This window comes from Balaenoptera physalus (genome assembly GCF_965194825.1).
Source record: "Balaenoptera physalus genome assembly, chromosome: 13".
Taxonomy (NCBI): Eukaryota; Metazoa; Chordata; class Mammalia; order Artiodactyla; family Balaenopteridae; genus Balaenoptera; species Balaenoptera physalus.
Genome location: NC_138892.1, coordinates 4,043,299 through 4,070,555, shown reverse-complemented (window position 1 = coordinate 4,070,555; position 27,257 = coordinate 4,043,299). Strand labels below are relative to the sequence as shown.

Sequence of the window (27,257 nt, the reverse complement as noted above, 5' to 3'; positions counted from 1 at the left end):
CTGCGGGTGCCCAGAGTGGGGTTCTCGCCTCCGGTGACCACGTGCAGTCAGCCGGTCCCCACTCAGCGGTGGTCACCAAGTGCCCTGTGCAGACCGACCAGGTCCCTGCCCTCCCGGAGCTGATGTCCAGGGGGCGGAGCCCGGTACCAATAAGTTACAAGACGACAGATGGTGACGGGGCCGAGAAGGGAGTGAGAACTGGGACCCTGTTTGCAGCATCAGGGAGCATGCGCGCCCCTGCAGTACAGTGGAGGGATCAGAGCCCTGGCCCTGGCACCACATCCTCGCCGCTGTGAACCTCAGCCCCTTCCTTCCGAGCTGTGTGGCCTTGGACAAATTGGTCCACCTCTCGGGGCTTCCGTTTCCTTCTCTATAAAACAGAGCTGCTCATAGTAACGACTTCTTGGGGCTGCTCTGAAGCCTCAGTGAGATGACACGCACACAGCAGCTCAGGGCAGCGCTGGGCCCGTAATGCTTTCAATCCAGGGCTGTGGGCCAGGAAAGAAGAAAAACAGGAGCTTTCAGAGTAGAATCCAATCGAGGCAGGTGGAGGGATTCCAGAAAGAGCCGGCTTCCCAGCCAGGGGAGACCAAGTATGGCCGAGAGGTGATCCTGCACTGCCCTCTGGGGGTCGGCCCCGCAGGAGGGAGGCCGATGTGGCCACTGGGCCACAAGAGCCCGGCACCCGGACCCCCCCACACCCCTGCACTCCCCACGGGGTTGCTGCTGCCCCTCCCTCCTTCCCCGCAACCCCCAGCTCACCACACGCTCCTGCTACTTCCGCGGTAGTGCCTGGACACCTTCCCGCCAAGAGATGGTCCTGGCAGCCCTGGCGCAGCCTCCACCGCCCCTTGTCCGGGGATGATGCTGAGGACAAGAGCTGGCGCTCATCCGGTGCTCCTTGTTCACCAGGCATCATCCTGAGAACATGATCACACACCACGTTTAACCCTCAGCAGTCTCTCAGGTGGTGCCTTTATTATTCCCATTTTACAGATGAGGAAACTGAGGCTCAGAGAGCGACTCCAGGGTCCTGCTCAGCCTTTCCCTTCCACGGGCACAGCCTGGAGCTTGTCACTGACAACAAGCGCATCCTGTTCCAGGTGCCCCAAAGCCCACTGCCTCCCGTGGTCCTCCAGCTCACCCAGAACCCTCTGCGGCCTCACTTCCACACCCTTGTCCGTGCTCCTCATTTTCGTCACGCTCCCGCACACCCTCAACCCCTGCCCCTCTCCCACGGGGAATTCTTTTCTGGCATAATGCCAATCCTGGCTAAATCCGACCTCCTTCCTGCTCCATGGCTACAGCTTCCCCGGGGGAAGCACTTGCCCAGCAGCCGGGTAGCGCAGGTATGACCCTGTCCCCGACGCCTTAGCGTCTCTAGCCACGGGCCACACCCCTGCCGCCTGCGCTCCTTGTTCCAGACTCTGCCCCGTGCGCCACCCTGGGCTCAGCTCGGGGTCTTCTTTCCCAGCTCCAGAAACAGCAGCAACCGCAAGGCACCTGTCAAGGCCACCGAAAACCTTCACGCCCCTCAGACGGTGATGGGCGCTCAGACCTCCTTGGATGCGCCCGTGGCTCTGGCCGGTTCCCCAGCCCTTTCTCCTCCTCCCTCATCACTGCTTCTGGCCGCCTCCTTTGCTGGCTTGTTCTCATCTCCCAGCCCATAAAGCCAGGAGCTCTCCAGGGTATAGATGGTGGCATTTCTCTCTTATGCATCTACTCACTCCTTGGAAATCTATCCAGTTTCAAAGCTTTAAATACCAGTTATGCTCTGAGAACCTCCAAATATGTCCAGCCCAGACTGCCCCCTGAGCTCCAGACCCTGCACCCAGATCCCTACTTGGTGTCGCACGTCTCACCACCTCCTAGTCTAAGCCACCACGGAGCGCCGTTGTTCTTTGGGCTGGTTGGGATTGCCCGCTCGTGTCATTCTTCCACCGGCAGTCCCCTAACACTCTTGTCTCATTCAGGGCACAGCTGAGCGTTACCGGGGCCGACAGGGCTGCCCTGCACTGACTTCCGTTCCTCCAGCTCCCCTCCAGCCCCGTAGGCTCCCAGGTGCTCCTTCCACAAGCCCACTCTCTCCTGCCTCAGGGCCTTTGCACCTGACATCCCCTTTGCCTAGACACTCCTCCCTCCCTCAGCTGTCCGCCCAGCTCACTGCCTCACCTTCTCCTAGTCTTGCTACAATGTCACCTTCTCGGTGACACTGCAACTCGGCCTCTTCTCCACAGTAGCCCCCCTCCTCCCCTGCTTTATGCTTGTCTCCACTTACAGCCATCCAGCCAGCCCGGTGTTGGTTCCGTGGATTCTTGGATTCATGAGGGCAAGGATTTCTCCCTCTCTACTCACTGCTCCATACCCCGTGCCCAGAACAGCACTGGCACATGGCAGGTGCCCATGATATGTCCACCAAGTGAATAGCACAAGGAAGGCCCTTTGCCCCTTGCTCAGAACCAGGCATCCCAACAGGAAGGTGCCAGGGACAGGTTCTCTCCAGTCCCAGGGAAGCCCAGCCCCACCCCCCAACCCTTCAGCCTTCAAGTGGCTTCAAGTCAGGCTGGGTGGGCTAGAGTCCCCCTCGGTGTTCCATCCAGGGCCGGAGCAGGTGGCCTTGACCCCTGTGCCCTGGATGCTCAGTGGTCAGCATCACAGCCAGATTAGCTCGCAGCTCAACCCCGGCTGCCACATTCTCGTGACCGCTATAGGCCGGGGAGATTCAGCGGCCCCGGTGTCAGACCTGGACTCGGACCTCTGGGCGTCCCCGCTACCACACACACGTGCACGCACACTGTTTAGGGAGCCAGGTGTCCTCAGCTTTGCTAATAACTCCTCGTGGCCCTGGCATCAGACTGGAGCCTAGAGAGTCAGCGCTGGCCGGCCCTTCCTGTCAAGACAATCTTGCCTGGCATCTTACATCACAAGCAAGGACCCTGCCCAGAGAGAGGATGTGGCTTGCATCACCTTTTACTCCCGATTCCAAGGGCAGTGTTGCTCTACCGTGCCACGTTTAGACGTGGTGAGGGAGAGTGCCACTCAGCAGCCTCAGTAACTACCCGCCCACAGTGGGCATGGATAAAAGGGACCCCCGGTTACTGTGTGGACCAAACCAGACGACCAATGGGAAGTGCCCGAAGCACAGTGGCTTCTCAAGAACAGGAGTGGTGATGACTGTGGCTGTTGTTACCATAATTCTAGGCTCAGCTTGATGCACCTTGAACTACATTAAGCCCCTCAACCGGCTGTTGCACCTTGGACCTTTGTTGCTGGGTCATCAGTCTGTTTCTCCAACTTAGGAGAAAACTGCTCTCTGCTCACCAACCAGAACCAGAACTTGGGGTTCCCGGCTATCTCGGGGAACACCAGGCCTTTGCTGTCTGAGTGGATGAAGCCCCCAGTCATCCTTACCAGGAAGCTGTCTCTGGCTGGCTTGCCTCCGTCCAGGTAATGTGTCCTTCCCTGACCAGCCCAGGTGCGAAACAACCTGTGTCAAATCACATTTCACTCTCTTTCTGCTGAAACCTCTGTCTGTAAGTTGTTATCCCTTGGGAGGTGTGGGGAGGACTTGTCGTCAGGAGAGGGCTGGCGTTTTGTCCAGCTTTGCATGGGGTCACACACCCAGCAAGAAGGAGGCGGCCAATACTTGGTTTAAAAAGGAGGAGTGCTTCTGCTTCTGGCCAAGATGAAGTAATGGGCTATTTTTACCACCGCGTGAAACAACCAAAAGAACCCGAAAGAAAATATTAAATAGCAGTTTTCAAGGCACTGGACGTCGGGCAATGAAATGAAATGAAGTGATCCCTGAGAGACGGGAAACAAGGTGAGCTCTACAATATGCCCAGTTTTCTGCCTTGAGAGAGTTCCCAGGCCACAGTACAGGGAAGGGGAACCCAGGCAGATACCAGGAATCGGCCTGAGTTCCAAAAATGGAGCTGAGAGTCCAGGAGAACCAAGGTAGCTGGAGTTGACAGGGCTTAGTATCAGAGAAGAGAGAGCTGCACAGAGAGACAGCCCTAGAGACGTGCATAGGGTCCCCCTCAAGTATTCCCCAGAGGACTGATCCCTGCATGTGTGTGAGGAATTATCCTAACGGGTTAAAGGAAACGGTGCCCAGTGCTCTCCTAGGGCTGGGAACAATGCCTGTTCCCACCAGCTAGACTGGAAGAAAAGTCATGATTCTGGTGAGTGAGACATTTGGGGGAAGAGGGTAGAGGACTCAGAAAGGTAGTGGAGAATAATTACCCCTAGACTGAGTCCTTACCCAGACTTACCTAACATATGGTGAAAAGCAAGACCCAAAGAATCAAACTGAGTCCAAGTAACTTAGCTGCATCCCAGATCACAGTTCAAGAGTGTTCACTGAGAGACAGTACTATCTAGTGCCCCCGAAGGTAAATTTTTACAAATGTCAAGCGTTCAGCCAAAGATTATGAGGCATGCAAAGAAGCAGAGAGCATTATCCATAATGAGGAAATAACTAATCGATCAAACTTGACCCAGAATAGATACGGGTGTTAGAATTAGCGGAGAACGACCTCCTAACTGTATTCTTCTGCAAGTTCAAATAATAGAGTAGAGATATGGAGGATTAAAAAAAGACCCAAATCAAACTTCATCAAAAACTACAATGAATGAGATAAAAAAATACAGCGGATGGAATGAACAGAAAATTAGATATCGCAGAAAAGATGAATGAACTTGAAGACATAGCAGTAGAAACTATCCACAATGAAACACACAGAGGAAAAAGCATCCCCCAGTGAAACGAGCATCAGTGAGCTTGGGTCAACGTCAAGCAGCCTAATATATGAGTAATTACAGTCCCTGAAGGTGAGGAGGCAGGGAACAGAAAAAATATTTGAAGAAATAATGACCAAAAATTTTCCAAAATGATGAAAGCTATAAACCCACAGATCCAAGAGCTCAACAAACTCCAAGCACAATAAGCATGAAGAAAAACAAGACACATCATAACCAAATCGCTCAAAAACAGTGATAAGGATAAAAATCTTAAAAGCAGCCAGAGGGGGGAAAATATATTACACAGAGAGGAAGAAAATAAGAATGATAGCAGATTTCTTGTCAGAAACAATGCAAGTGAGAAGACAGTGAAGCAACCACCTTTAAACTACTAGAAGAAAACTATCAACCTATACCTATCTCTAAAACAAAAATACTTTTCAAAACAAAAGTGAAATAATGACACTATCAAACACACAGCTTCATAAGCAGGACACTTGCCCCACAAGAAGTGTTAACGTCCTTCAGGCAGAGGAGAAATAATACCAGCTGGAAACATGGGTCTAACAAAGGAATTAAGAACACTGGAAATGGTATCTACATAGGTAAGTATGTAACACTTTTTAAAAATTTGAATGTCTTTAGAAGATAATTGAAAAGCCTAAAACTATAAAACTTTAGAAGAAGACCTTTGTGATCTTGGGTTAGACAAAGATTTCTTAGATATGACACCAAAAGCGTGATTCATTGAGACAAATTGATAAATTTGACTTTATAAAAATTAAGCTTTTTTGATCTTTGAAAAACATTGTTATGAGAATAAAAAGACAAGCCAGCAACTGGGAGAAAATAATTTCAAAGCATATATCTGATGAAGGACTTGTATCCATAATATACAAAGAATTCTCAAAACCCATAATAAGAAAACAAACAACCCCATTTTTTAAGTGCACAAAATATTTGAACAGCATTTCTCCAAAGAAGATATATGAAGAGCAAATAAGCACATGGAAAGATGCTCAATATTATTATTCTTTAGGGAAATGCAAAGTAAAATCTCAATGTGGTACCCCACACATCTATTTGAATGGCTAAAATTAGGAAGACTGACAATAGCAAGTGTTGTTGAGAATGTGGAGAAACTAGAACTCTCACCCACTCCTGGTAGCAACGAATATAAAACGGTACAAGCACTTTGGGAAACAGTGTGGCAATTTCTTAAAAAGTTAAACATACACCTACCCTAGGATCCAGTCATTCCACTCTTGTGTTTACCCAAGGGAAATGAAAACACAGCTCCATACAGAGACTTGTATATGAATATTCACAGCAGCTTTATTTGTCACCCCAAACTGGACCCAACCTAAATGTCTATCAGCCCGTGAATGGGAAAACAAATGATGGTATAGACACTGAACAATAAAAAGAAACTCACTATCAACTTGCCATACAACATAGATGAATCTCAAAATCGTTGTACGGAGTGTACAAACCCAGACAAAAAGAGAACATACTGTATAATTCTATTCACCTAAAATCCCAGGAAATACAAGCTAATTTATAGTGGCAGAAAGCAGATCAGTGGTTGCTTGGGGACAGGGTGGGGGTGAGAGGAGCAGGAGGGAAGGGTTGATTACAAAGAGACACTTTTGGGGATAACAGATTTGTTCATTACCTTGATTTTGTGATGGTGGTTTCAAGGATGCACACATGTGTCAGACTTATCGAATTGCACACTTTAAACATGTGCAGTTAATTGTCCAACAATTATACCTCAGTAAAGCTGCTTTTAAGAAAAGAGCAAGAGGAATGTTCCAGAAGTGAGGCCCCTTCCTCCCGGTGGCCACAACTCGAAGGTACTTGATGATGGAGAGCTGACCCAGAATCTGAGTCACCGTCCCGGGGCTCATCAGAAACAGAGGTTCTGAACTTTCACTCGCCGCCTTCCCTTCTGCAAATTGGCTTCAGTCAGGAATTTCTCAGGCGGAATCCCCCGACCCCAGGAGGGTCTGCCTGTGGCTGGCAAGGCCAGCCCAGTCAGAACCCCAATCCCCACCCCACGCGCACACACGGAGCCCCTGGGCCCAGGGGGAGAAGCTAAACAGTGTCCCCAAAGGAGCAGCTCGGGAGCTGTGCTTCTGCCGATCTGTGCGCCAGCGGACCCCTTTCACACGTGTGCCCTGAGGCCCTTGAGGCTCTGCCCTCCACACTGGACCGGCCATCCTGAGGCTGTGTGTCCGTGGCCAAGGCGCTCACCCACCTGCCGGTGGAGAAAAATGGGACGTATGTGCAGGTGGGTATTTTCTATCAAAGCATCAGCATGCAAATGCACAGGCTCAACCACAGAAGAGGTAGCACGGGGGAAACGCATTGCTCAGTCTTACCACAGGCAAGCCCACACCCCTACTGACCCTCAGTCCCCCACCTATAAGATGGGGGTGAGCTTTGGACTCCAGGAAGTCCAGCCCCTGGGATGGAGGCCGCGAGTGTAGCCATTATTGCCCGATTCACAGCGTGACTTGGGTGTTCGCCGCCGCTCACCATGGTGATCGGATGCAGCTCTGGCCACTGGTTTGTCACTGGCCCTGCCTCTTCCTAGCCCACCTGTCAGATGCAAACAACAGCACTGGCCTCCAGGAGCCACTGTGAAGGGCGGGCGGGACCGTGCCTGTCAATCGCGCGTCACAGTGGCTGGCAAGACTTTTAAGCCACACCTGGCTGTTTGCCCTCTGCCAGGACCAGGCTTCAGGGGACCTCTTTCTGCCAGCTCCACTTCCCTCTCCAGGACTTGCAAGGGCCTGTGGCGCCCCCTGCTCTGGAGGGGGTCCCGGGGGAGGGAGGGAGGGAGGGAGGGAAGATTCAGGATGCCACCTTCTCCTTCCATTCAGAGACTGTTCCCATGGCAACCCTGGCCCGTGAAACCCCATGGGTGGTGCTTCTGCACGAAACGCTGAAGATGACACTTGGCCAGCCTTGCTGCTCCTCCTCTCACCCGTCTCTCGAAGGCATGCAGTGGTCCTGCCTCCCCTTGGAATATGTCGGACGCGTTTGAACAGAATCGCTTCCAACAGTGACGTCCTCAAAGCCAGCACTGATGCACAAAGACTCCCCGCCCACCCCCCTGCCCAAAGCTACCCACAGGGTCTTTTTGCAGAAAAGGCTCCAAACTCCCTTCAAGATCAGACGTGCTTCTGGGATCCCGCCTGCCCCAGCAGGACAGATTGCTTTGCCGAGTCGATCAGATTCTAATTAGCGCTAATTAGTGCTGCGGCAATCTGGGAGACAAGTCACCGGTAGCCAAGTCGCCCTCTGGTTCAGAACATCAAAGGGAATTGAACATAAGCCCGATGCTCTGCTGAAATGCGCGGGTGTTTTCTGCCCCTTCCGGCTGGGCGACCTTGGACCGGTGGCATCTGCAGAACGGACTGTGGGGAGGATGGGGGGAGGTGGGTCTCTCGGTGGCTGGGTCCTGGCCCCCTGCTCTTCCCGAGGGGACGCCACCTCAATGTGGGTGCAAGGCAGGGGCGTCCACCAGACAGGACGCAGAGGCAAACGCAGGGCAGACCAGTGGTGGCTTCCTGAGGACGCTCGCCACACAGCTGAGAAGACACGGCTGCCGTCAGGGCCGTTCACCGAGTCCCTTCCATGTGCCAGTTCTGTGCTGGGGCTGGGGGCCCACCGGTGGTACGAGAGAGGCACTGCCACCCTCGGGGAGCCCTCAGCCTGGGGGAGGTCAGGATGCCCGGGGTCTTGAGGCTAAACGGGCCCCTTCTGGAAGAAGAGACAGCAGGGGAGCTGTGGGTGGGGGTGCTGGGGAGATGGGCAGGTGTCTCCCCATGGGGAGGGGAAGGGAGACCGAGCAAAGGCCCAGAACAGCTAGCGTGCAGACCACCACCCGACCTCCAGGTCAGAGAGGGACTGCGCTGAGACGCCGCCTGCCCCCGTCTTCCCCAAGTGCTCTGGGTCCTGGGCCCAGGCCGCCCACTTCCCAGATGGGGTAACAAGCGTCTGCCGAGCTGCACTGAGCCTGGCGGGGAGTGCGGGTGGGCGGCGGGCAGGGAGGGGGGTGACCAGAGCCCAGACCCCGGGACTTCGGCTCCGTGGTCTCCCCACGACTTGAGGTCACGGATGGACTTGGCCTCCACCCAGGGGGCTCTTTTCTAAAAAACCTGATCGATTTCTCTTGGGTTTCACATTGATGTTCTGAAAGCAGTTGGCCCCGTAGGCAGAGTGAGTCTCCGGAGATACGTGGCATCTAGAGATAAGACAGGACACTTGGACGAACCCTCAGTCCTCTTCCAAAGAAGGCCGCATGCAGGCCAGGAGGGGGGCTTGGCCGTCAGGACGGCTCTGGGAAGGCTGGGCTGGACTCCTTGGGGTGGGGCTGCTCCTCGTGACGCAGGGGGACAGGTGAAGCCACCTCCCGACTCTGCGGAAACTGTTTAGGAGCGATGGCTTCCTGAGGCCCTGGGAACAGCCTGGAAGGGACCTGGTGACAGAGGCCATTGCGGGAAGCAGGCCCCATGGGTCCAGCCACCTGCCATGACTTCCTGTGCCCAGGCCCCAGGCCACCCCTGCCCGCTTTTGGCAGCTCTGGGCAGTGGCCAAGCCCCAGAGGAAGAGCAGAGGAGACAGCCGGGCAGCGGGGAGATGCTTTCTTCACTCGGAGCCTGGCGACACCCGTGACCCGCCCGGGTCTGGCACAGGGAGGCGGCAGAGTCAGCCTGGTTTGCTGGCCACCCCTCTTCTTGGGGGCGGTCTTGCTTTCACACCACGGTTTGTGGGGCAGGAACAGGGTCAGGGGCTGGAGTGAGCTCCATCTGTATTCGTCAGATTCCCTTACCGCCTGGCCTCCGTTGGGTGCGGGAGAGAACTTTCTGGCTGCACCCTATGCATTTGGGGAGGAAAATGCACAGGACCCATTGATCTCATTGATTTGCTGAGGATCTGGGAAGATGTTTGTCTCCTGCAGGGTTTTTTTAAAGCACTATTTGGCTGGACTTGGGTTTCTTCTTTCCTAATTGAATTCCATTTGTGCAGGAGAGAACAGAAAAAATACTGTTTGACTCTGCCCCGCCCCTCCCCCTGCGCAGTTCAGATGAAGCCGAGGAGGGCAATTGCCTGGAAGGGCCTCCTTTCAGGCCCGTGTGAATGAGCCAGAGCAGTTGTGACCCCGGTGCCCGCCCGGGACAGGACAGGTGGCCGGGGGGACAATACCCACAGGCCCCTGGGCATCCCTCAGGGGTGATGGCAGGCGCTGAGGATGGGGGCGTGGTGCTGGGGACCACCCCAGGGAGAGAACGCTGGAGGTGGCCCAGGGTCCTGGGGGGCGGGGCCCAGAGGAAGCTCCCCGCCCCCCTGCCCCCCGCCCCGGGCCCAGGCGACCCCCGCTGAATGCAGCCGGACGCCCGGGACCCTATTCAGAGCGTGGCAGCCACATATGTCCCAGTGGGTGGAAGCCTCTGCAGACACAAAGGCACTGGTGAGGGCTGGTGCTGCGTTTTGTTTGGGTTTGGGTTTCTCGTGCTGAAGCCAGTGAAGCGAGGGAGGCCTCTGCTTAAACTTGACCACCTGGCGGCTCCCAGACGCTGCTCTGTCCCCAGCTGGCGTTCCCAGCGCCGCACTCCCTGGGGACCCGGCGATGGCGACAGGCGAGGCGTGGGAACAACAGTGACGGTAACCGGGCCTCCTCCTCACAGCGGCTCTGCCGGGGCACCTCTGCTCCCTTCCCGTAGAGACCAGGAGACCGAGGCCCAGGGAGGCGGAGCCACTGGCCTGCGGGTTGGCACGGCCCCGAGGAGTCCGGGCCGGGACTTGAACCCAGGCCTCCCCGCTGCCCTGGCGTTGTGCCTGTCTCTTGCGTGTCCCTGTGCCCAGCCTCACGCTGGCACGTCCCTCGGGGTGGGGGGCCTGGACCGCCCAGCTGCCTCGGCTCAGGCGAGCCCCATCCTCCCAGGGCCTGTGCCGTGGACACCTCCCACCTCCGGGCCAGACCTCCCTGGTGTCTGTCACACCGTCTGGGGATATGTCCATGGCAGACGGTGTCCAGAAGTGCTCAAGATGGGCAAACAAACGCAGGTGGACTGTCGTCTCCACCCCAACTCACTGCCACAACGAGCCCAGGGTCAGACGTCTGCCAACGCCGCGCCGCTGGCCTCCGACTTCTCCCCGTGCCCGTGTCTCACCGCCCGCCGGGCAGGCTGCTCCCGCAGGCTGAACTGACACGAGGCAACGTCACGCAGTGGGAGCCGGCAGACGCCCCTCCAGACGCAGCCCACCCTCCTGATCCCGGGAGGGGCCCACCCTGCTCTGGCTGCTGAGGATGGGTGAGGGGCACCCACGGACCAGTCCCGGCGACCCCTAGTCCACACCCCTGCCATGGGGCAGCTCGCAGCCCAGCGGCTGACAGGCTGGCCAGTACGTACCTTGTGTTAAGCAAGTTGGCCCAAGTGGCCAGGGAGGCCCTGGGAGCCTGGACGATGGGTCAGGGGCCCCAGCTCTGGCCCAGGGGTTCAGGCACCATCCCCAGTGCCAACCCGGCTAGTGTTCTTTGGCGCTAGGCTGAGCACCTGCGATGTCCATTGAGCCCCATCCACCCCGCCCTGGGGGAGACAGCGCTACCATTATTAACAGAGAAGAACCCGGGAACAGAGAGGTTAACCAACTTTCCCAAAGTCCCACAGCTCTGAGGGAAAGAGCAGGCTCTGCCCAACACCTGCCAGGCTCCTTGCAGAAGATGGCTGGAGAGGGAAAGGACTCCCAGGGCACGAGGGCGGGGAGGGAGGCCCGGGAATGGAGGCTGGGCGGGAGGCGGCTGGTTCGTGTGGGTGTGGGTGCCCATGCCGGGGGCCCGGCCCTCGACTGGGCAGCCTGGCTCTGCAGCTGCAGCACGTCGGTCCCGTTCTATAGTCAGAGGGGAGGGAAGGGGTGGCACCTCCACGGGTCCCAGGCACTGGGCCTCATCCCCCTGGCTCCTCCCCAAAGCCTCCACCTCCCTCCTGCAGGCTTGACTTTTACAACTGCAGGGAGGCCCCCGGCATCAGCCACGCTGCCGTGCCTCCCTCGCTCCTGCCGGTGGTCTTCACGTGGCCAAGAGCATAATGTTGTTGAGAATAACCATCAGCACCACCGTGACTGGGCACGTGGGACACGCCAGGCCCTGTGCAGGAAGGTGCACGCCCGGGCTCGCTGCCGCCTGCCCGCTCCGCGCCGTCCACGCCCCCCAAATCTCCCGGTGTTGCCTCAAGTGAGCCCTGGGGTCGGTCTTTGCACACCTTTTCTCTACCTGCAGCAGCCTCACCCCTATTTTGCAGATGATAAACTGAGGCACAGAGAGGGTAAGAAACTTGCCCAGGGCCCCAGTGCTGGCAAGTGTCAGAGATCCAAACTCCCAACAGGCCTTGGGAGCCGCCGCTCTGTGCCAGGCGCAAGGATGGGGCGACGAGCCGGTGTCTCTTCTCAGCTACCAGGGACCGGCCCGAGTACTGCGTGCGTGCAGCCAGCCCGAGCCTCGCTCTGTCCTCGGGGTGCCCTGAAAACCCGCCTTCCCCTGGGGAGCAGCACCCTGAGCCCCTCTGCGACGGCCCAGGTATGTGGCACTGCTCAGACCGGCCCTTCCCTGGGCAGAGTGGCCTGCAGCCCGGGGACACTTCCTCACCAAGCCGTGGGCACCCGCCAGACCCTGGGCCCAGCTGCTCTGTAATTTCGGGTGTAGCTGGGCATGTGTGTGTTATCGGGTGATACTTAAATCCTAACCTTTTCAAAAGCAAGCCCAAGTAAGTATATACTTGGGAACCATAATTCCAAGCTTGGAGGCGTCGCTTGAGGCCGACGAGGAGTGTGGCGTCATGACCGCTAACCGGGTCCTTCAGTGTCCTCGGGTTTGACGACATCTGTGTCCGTCGGGAGGGAACTCCTGAGACCAGTACCTGCCCAGCCCGAGGTCCGGCCCACACCACTTTACAGCAGGGTCCAGCGGGACGCCCAAGACGCAGCTCCCACACCAGTGCCTGGTCACTGGGTCTCTGCGGCCAGACGCTGGACGCAAGTGAAGGGCAGCCTGCATCCTCAACGAGCCCGGAGAAGCGTGATGCCCAGCGGCCTCTGCCATCAGAGGCTCAAACGCGTGCGCCTCGGAGCCAGGGGCTGGGGAGTGGGGTGGCGGGCGTGGATGCCTTGGCCCCGGACTAACCCTAGAGAGAGCGCGGGGTCCTGACGGGGGACACGGTGCGAGGCCCTCGCAGCAGGAACGGCAGGGAGAGGCGTGGCTGTGCCACGTTCAGGAAGGGTGTGAGGAGACTGACACCGGGCTCCTGTCCACCGCGTTCTGTGGGCAATGGGGAGCCATGGGAGGTGTTGGAGGGGCAGAACGTGTTTCAGGAAAAGTGAAAACAACGCATAAACCTTAGCAGGTTACAAGGTCGTTCCTACCCTTATCTCATGGCGTGGAGGTCAAGGGCACGGCTCCTGAGCCAGACTGCCCCTCACCCGGAAGCCCCCGGGAAAACCACGGGACCACGACGGCCTCACACGTGTTCACTGTACGACGGGGTGACCTCGGTGAGATGCTCCTGATGCGGGGAGGATGGACGCCCGGGGCCAGGAGGACAGAGGCCCAGGCCACGTGCCCGGCATAGGGCCCTCCCGGGAGGCCACCAGGAGGCAGCTGTCACTGTCCCTGTCATTGACACCCTGGAGAGAATGGCCTGGCTCCAAGCAGGGCAGTGGGTGCTTAGCAATTTCTGGAAAAGTGATTTAGTGCCAAGAGGCCCTGCTTGGGAGTCTGGACCCAATCAATCCTCAGTCCTGACCCAGCTCCGGCTGTGGTGTCATGGAAGCTCCCCTCCCAACACTACTCCCCCCTCCCTGGAGCACCCTGCCTCAGTTTCCCTGGGCTCTGCAATCCCAGGCTTCCTTCAAGGTTGGGTCCAAGCACCCTCCCCCTCTGCCACCTTCCTGGACCCGTCGGGCGGCCTCTTCACCCCAGGATCCTGCGCTGGCCCGTCTGCTCGGTGGGTCCTGGAGCCCCAGGGAAGCCAGCAGCAGGCCCCACCGGGTCTTGCAGTCTGAGCGCTGCCGCGGGAAGTCAGCTTGGGGTGCACGTCTCCTAACGACTCCCCGTGGAGCCCCCTCCCGCGAGGAGGCTGAGCAGGGCCCTGGGACACAGCTGAGGGCAACGCCAGGCAGAGGGACGGGCACACCTGTCCACAGCCCTGCTCCCCAGGCCCCTCAGCCTCCTGGCTGCCCCTGGTCCCCATGCTCACCCTTCAGGCTGTCCCCTCTGTCCCCGACTGTCCCCGCTGCCACCACCACCTGCCTCGAGGTCTCCCTGCCTACCCACACCTGACGTGAACCTGGGGGGCAGGCGTGGGCGCCCTCCCCGTGCGCAGGGAGGCCTGGCCGGGGGTGGGGGAGGGGAGCCTGGGGGTTACCCCCACCCCCAGTCTGATCAGGACCTGCCCAGTTCTGCTGACTGTGATGAGGCCCCCTGACCCCTGGACTCCAGCTCCCAGAGGCCGGGGAACAAAGGCCAGGCCCAGCGATGACCAGCAGTGACCGAGCATTCCGGGCCGCTCACTTGCTCTCTCCAAACACATTAGCTTTTTGGAATTTACGCGCCCTCCGCCCTCATTATCCACAACGCAAATGCCATTCCCAGGCGGCTTTGGGCCGGCAGGATCAGCTGAGTGCCCACTGCGGTCCCAGCCCCCTGGGAGCCCGCGCGGCCATCTACAGAGTCCGGAGCGGGTCCAGCCACCTCCTCGTCCAGGGCGGCTCTGCCCTCCTGCCCCCAGCGTGTGTGGACCCACACATCTGCCCACGCCACACACAGAGACGGCCCCGGGACACCCTGTGTCGGGTCGGGGGCGTGCCACTAAACCCTTCACGTCGGGCGCCCAGGGTTGGAAGGGAGGGAGTGGGCACCGAGCCCGCCTTCTACGTGGGCCTCAGGTGATCTGTGCCCCTGCTCAGGTGCGTCCCCTGGCTACGCCTGACACACCTCCACCCTCCTTCCTGCTTCCTCCTTACACGTCACTCAATCCCACATGTGGACACGACGTGCATCCTGTCTCCCAGGCCTTTGCCCGTGCTGGTCCCTCTCCGGGCTTGCTCCTCCCTCTCTTCATCAGACCGGCCAGTGTGTGCACATTCTATACATTTAGCTCAAATGCTCCCTCCTCCATGAAGCCCCCCTTGACTGCACCCCAGTCCAGTGAGGCAGGTGCTGGCGCCCCGTCAGACTTCAAGAGCAAGCACCAGGTTCTAATCATCTTGGGATCCTTAGCCCTTGACCCTGGACCCAAAGCCTGGTCTGTTGTAGGACTTTGGGAAAGGTCTGCTGAGTCCGATGGGATATCCAGAGACTGTAAGGAGGCCATGATGCATGCCGAGGTCTCCTCCCTGCCTCCTCATAGAAGGTCTCACTGATACCCTTGGCCAAGTCCCTGAAGGTCCTGGACTGTTCAGAGGGCAAGTGACCACTTACTGAGCACCTGCTTCAGACCGAGGGCTACTCTAGGGGGTTTGGAGAAATGACCTCTTTTCCTGCCGTTCACAACAGGCCTGTGGAGTGAGAATCATCGCTGTCACGTTCCAGCTGGGAAAGTGGAGGCTCAGACGGGAGGCTCAGTTGCCAGACGAGGCAGAAACTCTGCAGAAGCAGAGACCTGAACCCCGGGCTGTCTGATGTGGGCTGCCAGGGTCCCGGTGGGGCCCCCTTCTCCTGGTGCCAGGACCTGCGGGCAGAGCCACACACACACGCACACACACGCACGCAAGCACACACACACACACACAGCCACTCCCGACCCTCTGAGTGCCCGCTGGGCTCTGCTGCTGCCCTCCCCGTGGCCTGCAGACCTCGGTCAGGCCTTTAGTCACATCCTGGCGGAAGACCGTGGCCGGAGCCTGGTGGCCGGAGCCTGGTGGCCAGGGCCGGGGGGCAGAGCCTGGTGGCCAGGGCCGGGGGGCCGGAGCCTGGTGGCCAGAGCCGGGGGGCCGGAGCCGGGTGGCCGGAGCCTGGTGGCCGGAGCCGGGTGGCCAGGGCCGGGTGGCCAGGGCCGGGGGGCGGCCTCCCCGGGCACCACCTGACGGGGGATGGATCAGCCGCCTTGCTTCCTCACCAGAAATGCGCCCTCCCAGCTGGGGGGAAGCCAGGCCCGTAGGCAGCAGGCCGGGCCCCTGCGGCTGTTTTTCCTCCTGCTGCAGACGTCACACGCTCTTGGCCGAGGGCAGAGCTGATGGGACCCAGATGGGAGTTGGGACGGGCCTCAGAGGGCAGTGCGGGCCGGGGTGAGGCTGGGGGCTCCACCTCCTGGCTTAGGGGCCCTGCTCTGCCTGAGAGAGGGTGACGGTGACCCCGGCCAGGCCCGCGTGTCTTCCCGGCGGGCCGTGCGCTGGTGTCTGGGGTGCCCCCGAGGGCTCAGTGTTGGGGTGAGCCGGACTCACCTGCGGGGACCGTGCAAGCACTCCCGTGGGAGCGCACGAGGGTCTTGAGGCCGGCTGGGGGTTGGGTTAGTCAAGGCGGCCACCAGGCATGGTGAGGAGAGGCCCCTGGAGGTCCTCAGGCTGGCCCTGGTGCTCACGGCCCCCCGAGCCTCGGTTTCCATAGCTGTGGACGAGCTAGCGCCCTCCGGGCCGTCCTGAGGATTAAACGATGTAACCGTGGTGTGCGGAGATGCTGTTCCAGGCCTGGCAGGTCAGGCCCGTGTTTCCAGGGCTTGCTCTTCTGGTGTCCGGACGCCCCCTAGAGCAGGACATCCCCCTGCTGGCCCCCGGCCCCACTGTCCCCCCTGTTCACCCAGGGGACCCTGGCTACCCGCCGCCACCGCCATCCCTCACCTCGACTCCATGCGGTCCTGAATGGTCCGCAGCGGCCTCCCACTGCCCGCCTGGTTAGGGCTGGGCCTCCCCGCTCCCGCGCCCTAGCAAGGCAGCCTCGAGGGAGCTGTCAAATGCAGGATGGGCCTGTCACCCATGCTCTCCTTGCTGCAACCTCAGTGCTTCGGGGCTCCCCCACCCCGCCCGGGGCCCACGCGACCCCACCTTCCAGAGCCCCCTCCTCCCTCTGTCCCTGTTGCTCCTCCTTCCCCAGCCTGAGGGGGAAGCACCGTCCCTGCCCCGCTGCGTCCTGCCGTCCGCCGGGGCCTTGGGCACAGACGCGGGGCCTGGCTGCTCGCTGTGGGCCCAGGGCGCGGCCTTGGATCCTCAGACAGACCCCGGGGAGCCGAGGCCAGAGGGTCCCGAGCGGGGCCTGGCTCTGCCCGTGCTTCCCGCTGGGGTCTCCTCTTCTTTGGGGCACCCCGTCTCCCCTGCCCTTCCCTGCGGCTCAGGCCTCCCTCTAAGCCCCGCAAGCCTGGCGTTCAGCCTGTGGTCACTCCTCGGCCACCCGTACCTGGAGCAGAGCTGGGTCCCAGAGAGCAGAATGGTGAGGACAAGGGGGCCACCAGCCCAGCTCCACATGCCTAGCCCCGAAAGGCGGCAGCCCTGGAGACTGCCACTGTCTCCCACCCTGCCCCACCGCCCGAACGCTCTTTCTAAGAAGTCAGTTAGGGCCCATTGCTGGCTGGGCTCCTCCGAGGGGCTGCTGGCTGTGGAGCTGGGGGGGCCTTGCCCAGCCAGGTGTGGTGAGACCAGCCCTAGTCTGTCCAGGATGCACGGCCAGGCCCTGGGCCCAGACTGGGTGGGCGCTGATGGCAGTGGTGACCTGTGGGGCGGGGGGTCTCCTGGTGTCCCTGTCAGGCCTCCTCTGGGGTGGGCCTCCCATCCCCGGGATGGAGAGGGCCGCTGGCAGGTCGGCTCCTGCCGTGATCTTCTCACCCTGACCACTCTCGGCGGGGCCCGCTGGTGGGAAGCTCTGGCGGGCGTCCCTCGCCCCTCCCGCCAGCCCCACCGTGACTAAAGCCTGACCCCCGCCCCCGCCCCATCGGGGCTTTGTCCACCAGGCCTTTCTTTCTCTGCCGGACCATGGAAAAGGCCGCATCAGCGCCCGCCTTTGTCTGGCCCCGCGTGCCCCGCTGTTCTCAGGCTGGACAAAGCCAGCCCGTTCACAGCCGCCCGGGCGGATAGAGGGATTCAGTGTTTGGATAATTCAACCACAAAAAGCATGTGGCCCTTTCGCCTCCATCAGCTGGACTCGGCACCGCGTCCCCTCTGGCCTTTCAGGACTCTCCGGAGAGAAAATTCCCACAGGCCCCAGAGGCAGGCGCGAGCCCTGGAAAAACAGCAGCTTTGGCCTCCGACACCCCCGTCCAAATCCCAGCGCTGGCCCTGAGGCCTGGGGCGCGTGACCGCCGCTCCCAGCTCAGATTCCCCACCTGGCAAAACGGGGTGAGGACCTCCCACCCCAGACAGGGGTCGGCAGGGCAGTGGCGGGTGTTGTCCCTGCGGCCGCGGTGGGGCTCTGGGCCAGCCGGCCCTCCCGCTCGCTCGGCCTAAGCTCTGCAAAAATCAGGGCTGAGTCTCGGGGGCCCAGTCGTGCCTCCCCGGCCCTTAGGGCTCTCTGTGCCCAGCAGACAGTGTGAGAGTGTGGGCCATGGGCACACGGGAGCAGAGGAGAGGCGCCGGGACCCGTGCAGTGGTCAGGCTGCCAGAGAGGAAACGGGAGAGGGCTCCAGCCCCCGAGGGTTACATCCTGCACGGCCTCCCTCGCGGTCCCATCAGACCCAAGTCCGCCCGTCAGCCCAAGACCTCGTTTGTTTCTCCAGTGAGGCTGACATCCCTGAACTCCTCCACCCCCTGCTCTGAGCCCAGCCCTCCTTCTTTCCAAGGCTCAGATCAAAACCTCGGACCTCCCTGCCACCTCTTCTCTCACCCTGCAGTCCATCCGTCAGCACATCCTATCGGCTCTACCTTCCAGAGGTATCCAGAAGCAACCGTTCTCACCCTCACACCCCATCAGCCGGTCCCAGCCACTGCCCTTCCTCTCCCGGGGGCTGCAGCCGACCCCGCTCCTCGCTTCCTCTCTGGCTTCCTCTCAGGCCCCTCAGCCCCCAGCCTCTGCCAGCAGGCGATGGTCACAGCCTTCACACGATCCCCTTGCACTAGAATGGCCACCCGTCCCTCCAGCCTCATCTACCTGCGGGCCCCCGAGCACAGCTCCTCAGAGTGTCCCTGCCTCCGTGGTTCCTTCCCGTGGCTGCGATGGAGTGGTGGGTCCAGGCGGCACCTGCTCGGTGGTCTGCCTTGCTCACGGCTGTGTCTCCCGCCCCAGCAGACCGGCACCCACCACGTAGCTGACGGGTGTGGGCAGTGGGTGCCTGTTCCAGTGGGGGAGCTTGGGACCCCCGAGGGCCTCCAGGCCTGCTCCGGGCCCAGGGTCCTCCCTTGCTCTCTTGACCACAGTTTCCCCATCTGTGAAATGGGCACAGACCTCTCCACCTCCTCAGCCACACCCTGGACCCTGGGCACCTGGGAGCCTTGTTACTGTACCCATGTGGCCATCTCGATGTGTCTGGATGGAGAGACTGAGGCCCAGAGGAGGGAAGGGCTGACCCGGGGCCCCAAGACCTGGACACAGTGACCCTCAGTCACTCAAAGCAGCCTCCCGAGAGAGCCCCGGCTGGCCCTCTGGGTGCTACTCTGCACGCAGTGACCCTCTGGGGAGCCTTCTGCCTATCGGCACAGCTGCCTGTGCCAGGAGCAGCCTCTCTAAGCAACATGGGGGCGGGTTCTCCCACCCCCTCCAGGGCCTCCCCGTCCAGGCCTGGCCCTGGGCAGCTGCGACTTGGGGGCTGCAGGGAACAGGATTGGGGCTCCGTGGGGTCTGAAGTGGTGTGAGCAGCCCCCGGGCTCAGCAGACCGTTCCGGGACCCTGTCCCTTCCAAGGCCCCAGGGAAGCAGCTCCCGACGGCATGAAGGGTCAGTGGCCTCATTGTACAAGTGGGGAAACTGAGGCAGGGGGAAGGGAACAGCTGGAGGCCCAACAGGGAGGCAGTGACCCTCCACGGGCGAGAAGCCCAGAAGCTACCCCGTGGGCCCGGCTCTCTCTGCTGGGCCAGGCCTCCGGCTCTTCCAGGCGCTCTCGCTGCAACAGTGATGAACGTGGGTATTGCCCAGTGAGTCCCAAAGTGTGGTGCGTGGAACCCCGAGGGGCATGAGAGCTGGACCACAAACGGGCTCCGCGGTCATGGAGGCGCAGGAAGCACCTCCCAGAGCCCGGAGCCGCGGGTGGAGCCACGACGGCAGCAGGCCAGGCTGTGGGAGAAGTGGCTTAGGAGGTGGGACATCCCCAGGGAGCCACTGCTTCCTGGCAGAGCCCTGCTGGCCCCCTTCCTCACGAGCAGCGATCCCGGCCGTGTCCTTGCCGTCACCCCAGGAGACAGGTGCGGCCAGACCCCAGGCTCTCTCTGGCTCTGAGCCTCAGTTTCCCCAGCGCTCTCTAAGCCCCAGCCCTGTGCTCCGGACTGGGGGTGACTCTGAGTCAGTGAAAGAAGCCCAGGGGTCTTCACGAGGCCCACCTCTCAGCCTCTGGTGCCCCAGAGCCGACCAGCCTGGGCAGGGCACGGGGCCCTGGGCAGCAGCAGCTTGTGCTTCCAGGACAGGGAAGGGGTCGCTGGCGGGAGTCCTGGGGTAGGGGCTGCAGCGCCCTGACTCGGGACGCCTGGGGGGCTGACACTCCCATTCACCAGACGTGGCACACGGATCACCCGGTCCAACGGCAGACGTTTCCACCCCATTTATGCAAACAAGGCAACGCTTTCAGAGGTCAGTTCTGACGAGGTGACTGGGGTGACATGATTGTGAACCTGCTTGTAAACTCAGCTAGAAGTTCAGCGTGAAGACAAAATGATTTGGTTTTGCAAAACGATTTGTTCAGCGATACAGATTCTGGTGCTGAAAGCAATGTTCCTACCACATTCACAAACCAACGGGGTCGAGATGTGCTTGGCTGTGATGCACACAGAATTCGTAATTGCAAGCAGCAAATCAGGAGCTGTGGTGATCAGCCTTTATATGTGTTTTCACATGTGCCCTGGCCAGGGCTGCACAGCCGAGGTTCTTCGAGGACACAGCAGCATTGCATAGAAAGTGCCCCAGCCCTCAGGGCACACGCCGCCCGCTGCCCCCTCTCACCCTTCAGCCCCAGAGCCGCTGGAGCCTTGCTTCATGAATCAGCCCAAGAGACCTACGATGCTCACAAATGTTTGGGAAGTGAGCTTTCTAAATTTCACTTGCAATTCACCAGAAATTCTTGGTCAAGTGTTTCAACAAATAGAGCACCAAAAGCTTCAGCGTTCAAAGCCTTTACAGAATTGCAAAGATTCAAAATGCAGCTTGCAAACAGAAGACATTAAAATTCATCCCCAAGGGAGGAGTCGATCCCACTTGCCGGTGAGAAAGCAAAAGGTGACGAGGCTTCCTTCTGTAATTGTACAGTTGCCCGTTGGCACAGCTTGACATGTGAGAAGCATCTGGGGTTGGGGTTCCTATTGTTAATTGGGTACATTTTTTTAAATTTAATTTAATTTATTTATTTTTTATACGGCAGGTTCTCATTGGTTATCTACTTTATACATATTAGTGTATATGTGTCAATCCCAATCTCCCTAATTGGGTACATTTATAGTCTGGATTGAAATGGGCTGGCCCACAGTTTTACAGCATCTAAATTTGAAGAATCATTAAAAAGAATGAATCATAAGTAGTAGACAACTTATGTGACATGATTTTTCTCTTACGGTTTGTCTTTAGCTCTTGGATATTTGCACCCTGAATGGAAGCCAAAAGGCAGTGTCTGTGAGAACATTTGGGCCGAAATGTTTACACATTTCAACGCAAAATATTAGAATGTAGAACTTCCTTTGTTTATAGAATTTTTTCTGAGCTTACCAGGTCCCCCAGACCCGCAGACAGAGAATCTTCTCAACTAAAACATTGTGACCTGCAGAGAAGCATTGAGCAAAGGTACCAATACATTCACATCATAAGCAGCTTAGAAGATTATTGGCAAATTGATGGAAATAAACCTTAAAAATAATAAGACCGTATTTTTAAAAATGCACTGTGGAGAGAAATTCCAGGAACAAATAGATGGGGCTCAAAGATGTGAGTGTGACCAAGAATCGACATTCTACATGTGTTATTTTTCTAATGTTCATAATATTTGGGAGAGGCTTATTTTTTTAATGGGCCTTAATGTGCACTGATACAACTTATTTAAATTATTTCAGAAGTAATTGTTTAAAAAAATTTTTTATAATTTTATATATATATAAATATATAACTGTTTTATAGAACCATCATTATCATAAAAGGATTTTGTTGGTTCAAACAACTGATAATTGAAATGATTTTTAGTGTCCCCCTTCCTTTCAAAATGTGTCCTTGTTTGGACGATAAAATTATTTGTTCCCCAACGTTGGCCTGCCCAGGGGCCCAGCCCCACTTCCCACTCTGCCATTAGCTGGCCCCTCTGCCCCTCCCTGGGCCTGGACAGTCCCTCGTCCTGCTCGCTCCACGGGATGCTGGTGACCTCTGTCCCTCCCCTGGGGTCTCTGTCCCACTCCTGGGGTCTCTGTCCCTCCCCTGGGCTCTCTGTCCCTCCCCCAGGGTCTCTGACCCACTCCTGGGCTCTCTGTCCCTCCCGCTGGGTCTCTGTCCCACCCCTGGGCTCTCTGTCCCTCCCTGGGGTCTCTGTCTCTGTCCCTCCCCTGGGATCTCTATCCCTCCCCCGGGGTCTCTGTCCCACCCCCTGGGGTAGTGCCTGGGCCTGAGGGGCTTGGAGGCTTCATCTAGGGCTGGACTGTCAGGGTCTGCACCTGGCGTCTCCCCAGAACAGGCACCTGGGGTCTCGAAGCCCCCGGTCATGGAGCCCAATAACCTCCCGTCGGGAGCTCCTGTGACGTGATGACCACTGGGCACCATGTTCCCAGTGTTTGCTGCCGGCCCTGATCCCGCTGCTTTCCACGTGTGGACTGTTCAGTCCCACAGCCCAGCGCAGCCGTGGCTTACTCTCCTCTTGCAAAGCACAGAGGGGTCACGGTCACAGCAGGGGCTCCAGACTCACTTTCTTGACCACTACGCTACCCTGCCTGTTTCCATAGAGATGTGAGTGGCCAGTGTTAGGCCCACCTGACTGTCCTTCGTCAGTAGCTCCCTTTTGTCTCCTCTTGACTTAAACCTCTGCTCCATTATCACCTCCTCCAGGAAGCCCTCCTGACCTTCAGGAAGGGCTCCCTGGGCCCCTGGGTGTCCCTCATCAGGGCCCTGCCAGAGAGGAAGCAGGGAGGGCTTCCTGGAGGAGGAGAGGAGCTGCCGCTTTGTCTCAGAAGGTGAGCGGGAGTCAGCCTGGCAGAGAAGGGAGGCGAGGACCCAGGTGGAGTCTGAGGTCAGAGAGGGCTGCTAGAGGGTGGGGGTGGGAGGGCCAAGGTCGGGAGACTGGAGGAAGGGCGGGAAGTGAGGCCGGGTCTCTGGCAGAGGGAAACCCATGTCTGAGCAGACCACCGAGGGGCTGTGCCTGGCCGCCTGGCCTCAGAGGCACGGAAGGTGGAGCTTCTGGTAGAAAATGAAGGAACGGCTGCTGGTCGGTAAAGCCACACCTGTGACTGGTTTGGGAAGTTTCCAATGTCCTCCTGGGGAGCCTGGGTGGGCTCACTGGACGTAACAAATGATTCTGCCAGGCCTGCTGCACGCCGTCCCGCCCTGAGTGGGGAGGGGCTCCGCCTGCAGGTCTGTAAGATGAGGAGCTGTCCACAGTCACGGGGAGCCCGGTGGCCCCACCTAGGAGCACGTCTAGTGCTGGAGGCAGCCACCTACCGCGTAGCCGGCACCCAGCAGGGGCCTCGTGCCCTCGGCTTCGTGAAGCCTCGTTCCAGCCTCGATGGGCTGTCTCTTAGTCAAGGGAACGGGTGTCCTGAGAGGCGCTTGTACATTTCAGAGATCGAGAGGGGCCCACCAGGGTGATCTCCCTCCCACCGCTATTCCCTCCAAGCCCAGGAACCTTCCATGGCTCCCCACTGACCAGAGTCTCAACTCCCAGGCCTCGAGTTCCAGGGGTGTCAGGATGCACCCCTTCCTCCTTCTCCAATCTTATTTCTTTCACAAAGCACCAGGCTTTCTGGATGTTTCAATGTGCTCAACACCAGCCGTTCACCAGGTCAACGGCCCGGCCTGGGAGAAAGCTGGGGCCGGGAGACAGGAAGAACCGTGTCAGGGACCCCCGTTACCTCCTGCGCCCTGTGGGCCTGGCAAGTTACATCCCTCGTCCCTCAGGAGACAGGGAGACACCTGTGAATTAGGACAAAGGTGCCCGGAAAGCTCTCCTCCCGGCCCATCTCCACCACCTCAATGGGCTGCCTGGCCCATGCTCACGCTCCAGCTGACCTTAACATTCACAGGTCTGCCTGGCGCTTTACAGTTTGCAAAGGGCTTTCTGCCCATTGACTGACCTGGCCTCACTCCCTCTCTGGGCAGGGCTGGAGCCCAATTTGCAGGTGAGAAAACAGAGGCTCAGAGAAGGAGTGACCTGCCCAAGGTCCCCCAGGGACTCGGCTCCCCTCCCCACCCCACCCCACCCCCCGAGACTGCAGTAGCATTGATGGGGACTTCTCTCTAGAGTGACCACAGGAAGCCAGCAGTGGGAGATGTCTACCTCGGCTGCCACGAGGCCTGGTCTGGCTGATAAAATGGTTAATGTTCAAACCACATCAAGGAATTCCCCCCTCCCCACTCCCCCCGTGTACACACACTCACCACAAGCCTGAGAAACAAAACCAGACTCACCAACATTGGGGAGATGAAGAGGGGGTCCCCCTCCCCCCCGACCTGCCACCCAGGGGCCCACAGGGGCCTGGAAGTCACTGCCAGGGACCAGGGGTGAGCAGAGCAGACACCCTAAACAGCGGGCCAGCTGCAGGCAGAGCCCTTCCTACCGTGGCATCTCTTAAAAATAATATTGGCCGATTTCCTTAATTAAAAAGAGTATTACACAAGACTTACCAGAAAGCTACAGTAATGCACAGTACACAAGGCTGAAAAGCTACAATAATCAAGATAGCATGGTATCAGTGAAAGAACAGACAAATGGATCAGTGGAACAGAGCAGAGAGCCCAGAAATAGACCCCCATAAATATAGTCAGCTGACCTTCGATAAAGGAGCACAGGCAACGCAATGGAACAAAGAAAAGTCTTTTCAACAAATCGTGTTGGAACAACTGGACAGCCACATGCAAAAAGAGAATCCAGACACAGACCTTACATCCTTCACAAAAAGCAACTCAAAATCATAGGCCTCAATGTAGAGTGTAAAACTATAAGACTCCTAGAAAATAACACAGGAGAAAACCTAGATGATCTTGATAATGGCGATGACATTTTAGACATTGCACCAAAGGTGTGATCCATGAAGGAAATAATCCATTAGCCGGACTTCATTAAAATTAAACGCTTCTGCTCCGTGAGAAACAATGTCAAGAGAAGGAGAAGACGAGCCACAGCCTGGGGGAAAATATTTGCAAAACACATCTGATAAAGGACTGGTATCCTGGGCTTCCCTGGTGGCGCAGTGGTTGAGAATCTGCCTGCCAATGCAGGGGACACGGGTTCGAGCCCTGGTCTGGGAAGATCCCACATGCCGCGGAGCAGCTGGGCCCATGAGCCACAATTACTGAGCCTGCGCGTCTGGAGCCTGTGCTCCCCAACAGGAGAGGCCGCGATAGTGAGAGGCCCACGCACCGTGATGAAGAGTGGCCCCCGCTTGCCGCAGCTAGAGGAAGCCCTCGCACAGAAACGGAGACCCAACACAGCCATAAATAAATAAATAAATAAATAAATAAAATTTAAAAAAAAAAAAAAAAAAGGACTGTATCCTAAATATACAAAGAACTCTTAAAACTCAATGATAAGAAAGCAAACAGCTCAATTTTAAAAATGGACAAAACTTCTGAAAAGATACCCCCACAAAGATGATAAATAAGCATATGAAAAGATGCTATTGTCATATATAATCAGGGAAATGCAAATTAAAATAACAATGAGATACCAATACACACCTATTAGAAGGGCCAAAATCCAGATGACCGACAACACCAAGTGCTGACGAGGATGTGGAGCAACCGGAACTCTTGTTTACTGCAGGCGGGAATGCAGAATGGTGCAGCCACTTTGGAGGACAGTTTGGCAGTTTCTTACAAAACTAAACATACTTTTACCATATGTTCCAGCATCCACTCTCCTTGGTATTTACCCAAAGAAGTAGAAAACGTGTCTACATAAAAACCTGCACCTGGATGTCTCCAGCAGCTTTACTCATAACTGCCCAAACGTGGAGGCAACCAAGATGTCCTTCAGCATGTGAATGGATAAACAAACTGTGGTCCATCCAGACAATGGAATATTATTCAGTTGCTAAAAAGAAATGAGCTATCAAGCCATGAAAATATATGCAAGAACCTTAAATGCATGTCACGGAGTTAAAGAAGCCAATCTGAAAAGGCTACAAAATGTACGATTCCAACTCTATGACACTCTGGAAGAGGCAACACTATGGAGACAGGAAGACCAGTGGTTGCCAAGGATTGGGGGCAGGGAGAGGAGAGATGAATAGGTGGGGCACAGAGGGTTTTTAGGGCAGTGAAAACACTCTGTATGATACTGTAATGGTGGACACATATATGTGTCAAACATACATGACAAACATGTATATGTTTGTCAAAACCTATAGAATGTATAACACTGAGTGAACCCTAAAGTAAACTATGGACTTTATGAATAATAATGTATCAATACTGGCTCATCAATGATAATAAAGGCACCACACTCATGGGAGATGTTAATGATAGGGGAAACTGTAGGGGGCGTGGGGAGTGGGGTATATGGGAACTCTGTACTTTTTCCTCAGTTTTTTTGTAAACCAAAACTGCTCTAAGAAAAATGTCTATTTTTTAAAAAAGGTGGGGGGGGGGCATTACATGAGTTACAACCACACACAACAGTGTGGGTGAAGCTCGTAAACACCATTTTTGTTTGTTGATGCATTCTTTTGTTTCCAGCTTCACTGAGATGCCACTTACCCTAAAAAGTGTACTATTTAAGATACACAGTGTGAAGTTTTGATAACGTACACTTCGTGTTGTGTTTCCCCTGATCCAGCTAACTCACATATCCCGCCCCTCCCATAGCCATTTTCCTTCGCAAACACAGAGTCGAACACAGAATCCAGACAGCCCAGGGGACAGGCCGTGTGACCATCCCTGTGAGGGATAAAGCGGGAGGGAAGCACAAAAGGCGGCCCCGGTGGTACCACAGGCAGGAGGGGCTCCGGGGCCTCTGGGAACTGGCCACGTTCTGTTTCTGATCTGGTGCCGCTTACGTGCAGGGTTTGGTTTGTGAAAATTCGTCGAGCTGTACACTTCTGTGTCCACTTTCCTGTGGGTTATACTTCATTAAAAAGTTCCAGAAAAAATAGTGTTTGCGGCAGAAAACTGGAAATCCCAGAAAAGCAGAAGGAAGCCGGTCGCTCTTGTCCATTCTCTGCCCCCCGGGAGGGGTCCTCGACTCGGGAGGCTCGGGCAGG

The 27,257-nt window shown here is 57.5% G+C and overlaps 1 protein-coding gene across 4 annotated transcripts in view; it reads right to left on the bottom strand.

The window, feature by feature from the left end:
* Nucleotides 1-305: 305 nt before the first annotated feature.
* The window catches only part of WNT7B (Wnt family member 7B), a 94,087-nt gene continuing 67,135 nt past the window's right edge, over nucleotides 306-27,257 (bottom strand). Inside the window, exon 3 of one of the 4 annotated variants that reach the window (XM_082422447.1) lies at nucleotides 306-920. In XM_082422447.1, the coding sequence (XP_082278573.1) occupies nucleotides 371-920 (550 nt within the window). In that variant the 3' untranslated portion in view covers nucleotides 306-370. Of the gene's footprint in view, nucleotides 921-16,612; nucleotides 16,691-27,257 lie in introns of those variants that run through there. The other 3 variants (XM_082422440.1, XM_082422441.1, XM_082422444.1) reach the window with 3 other exon arrangements.